The 1,184-nt window shown below is 34.4% G+C and overlaps 1 protein-coding gene across 1 annotated transcript; it reads right to left on the bottom strand.

Moving 5' to 3' along the window:
- Positions 1–601: 601 nt before the first annotated feature.
- Positions 602–868, bottom strand: ctxn1 (cortexin 1; the record flags this gene model as incomplete). The annotated part of the gene is made up of 1 exon (XM_081373886.1): positions 602–868. One exon carries the CDS (start codon positions 866–868, stop codon positions 602–604), a length of 267 nt encoding a protein of 88 aa, XP_081230012.1.
- Positions 869–1,184: the final 316 nt, after the last annotated feature.

The raw sequence follows: 1,184 nt of genomic DNA, 5'->3' as shown, positions 1-1,184 counted from the left end.
TGTGGTTGAATCTCACGAAACCTTTCAAGAAGTCTAGCTCATATTTCACCCCTCAGTCTAAAGAAAACACACATAAAAAATAAGATTTTGCATAGTAATTTTTTGTAGGAAAATTACAGTAATAAATATTTTTGCAAGGTCATAACTACCACATAGATATTTAACAATATAATTACTGTAAGAACATTATTTTGTGCGTTACAGCAACGTCACGCTCATATTTCACCCCCAAATCTAAAGGAAACAAACATAAAAATAGATTAAGCATAAAATTATAAATGACAGTAATAAATATTTTTGCATAATTTAAAGGCCATAACTACTATAGATATTAACAATTTAATTAAAAATATATATATTTTTTTTTTTTGCAATACAGCAATGAACGTTTTAGGGTGGATTATGTGCTTAATAGTGGCAAAATGAAAAACTATTACAATTATATATAATAATTATATAATATAATATTATAAATTATTATTAAGATAATTTAATTTTAAAACTAAATAAAAATGCATAAATAATACAAATTAAATACTTTAAAAAAGTACCTGAGGTAAAATATGCCCTTGAGTTGTGCTTCTCTGCAGTGGTGCATGATCTACACGAGCGCGTGATCAAACTGTCCCCTCTCTAAAGCGTCTTTGGGATCAGACCAGGATGAGGACGGCATGCTACTGTACGGGTCCAGAAGAATCCGGAAACAACGGACCAGCAGGAACACCAGAAACAGCAGCAGGAGCCCCACAAAGCACAGCGCTGTGTTCTGCTCCGAGTCCTGAGCCAGCAGGAGCCCAGCGGTGGCCCCGGGGCCCGAGACGGGAGCCAGAGACAGCAGCTCGTACTCCAGCACAGGACTCTCACTCATCTTATCAGTTCAAAAGATGAAGCCAATCCGAGGATCACGTAGGAATGAAAAAATAAATAAAAATCCACACGAGATCACTTCAATATCTCAGTTGCATCTCCTCCTCACACTGTAAAAATGTTTTTTCTTTTATCAAAGCAACGTAGAGAATTCATGTGGTTCAGATAACACAATATTTTGAGTTTCAGTTGATCAAACCAATCTCCTTCATTGTATTAACTAATTCAATTTTTAAGGTAACTTACTTTTTTAAGTTAAACCAATTTTTTTATACAGTGACATGTGAAGAGTCTCAAACTGCGTATTATATGCAATC

The sequence above is a fragment of the Scardinius erythrophthalmus genome, assembly GCF_964197995.2.
Source record: "Scardinius erythrophthalmus genome assembly, chromosome: 9".
Lineage (NCBI taxonomy): Eukaryota > Metazoa > Chordata > Actinopteri > Cypriniformes > Leuciscidae > Scardinius > Scardinius erythrophthalmus.
The sequence above is the reverse complement of the archived record's forward strand: the minus strand, read 5'-3'. Positions and strand labels throughout refer to the sequence as shown.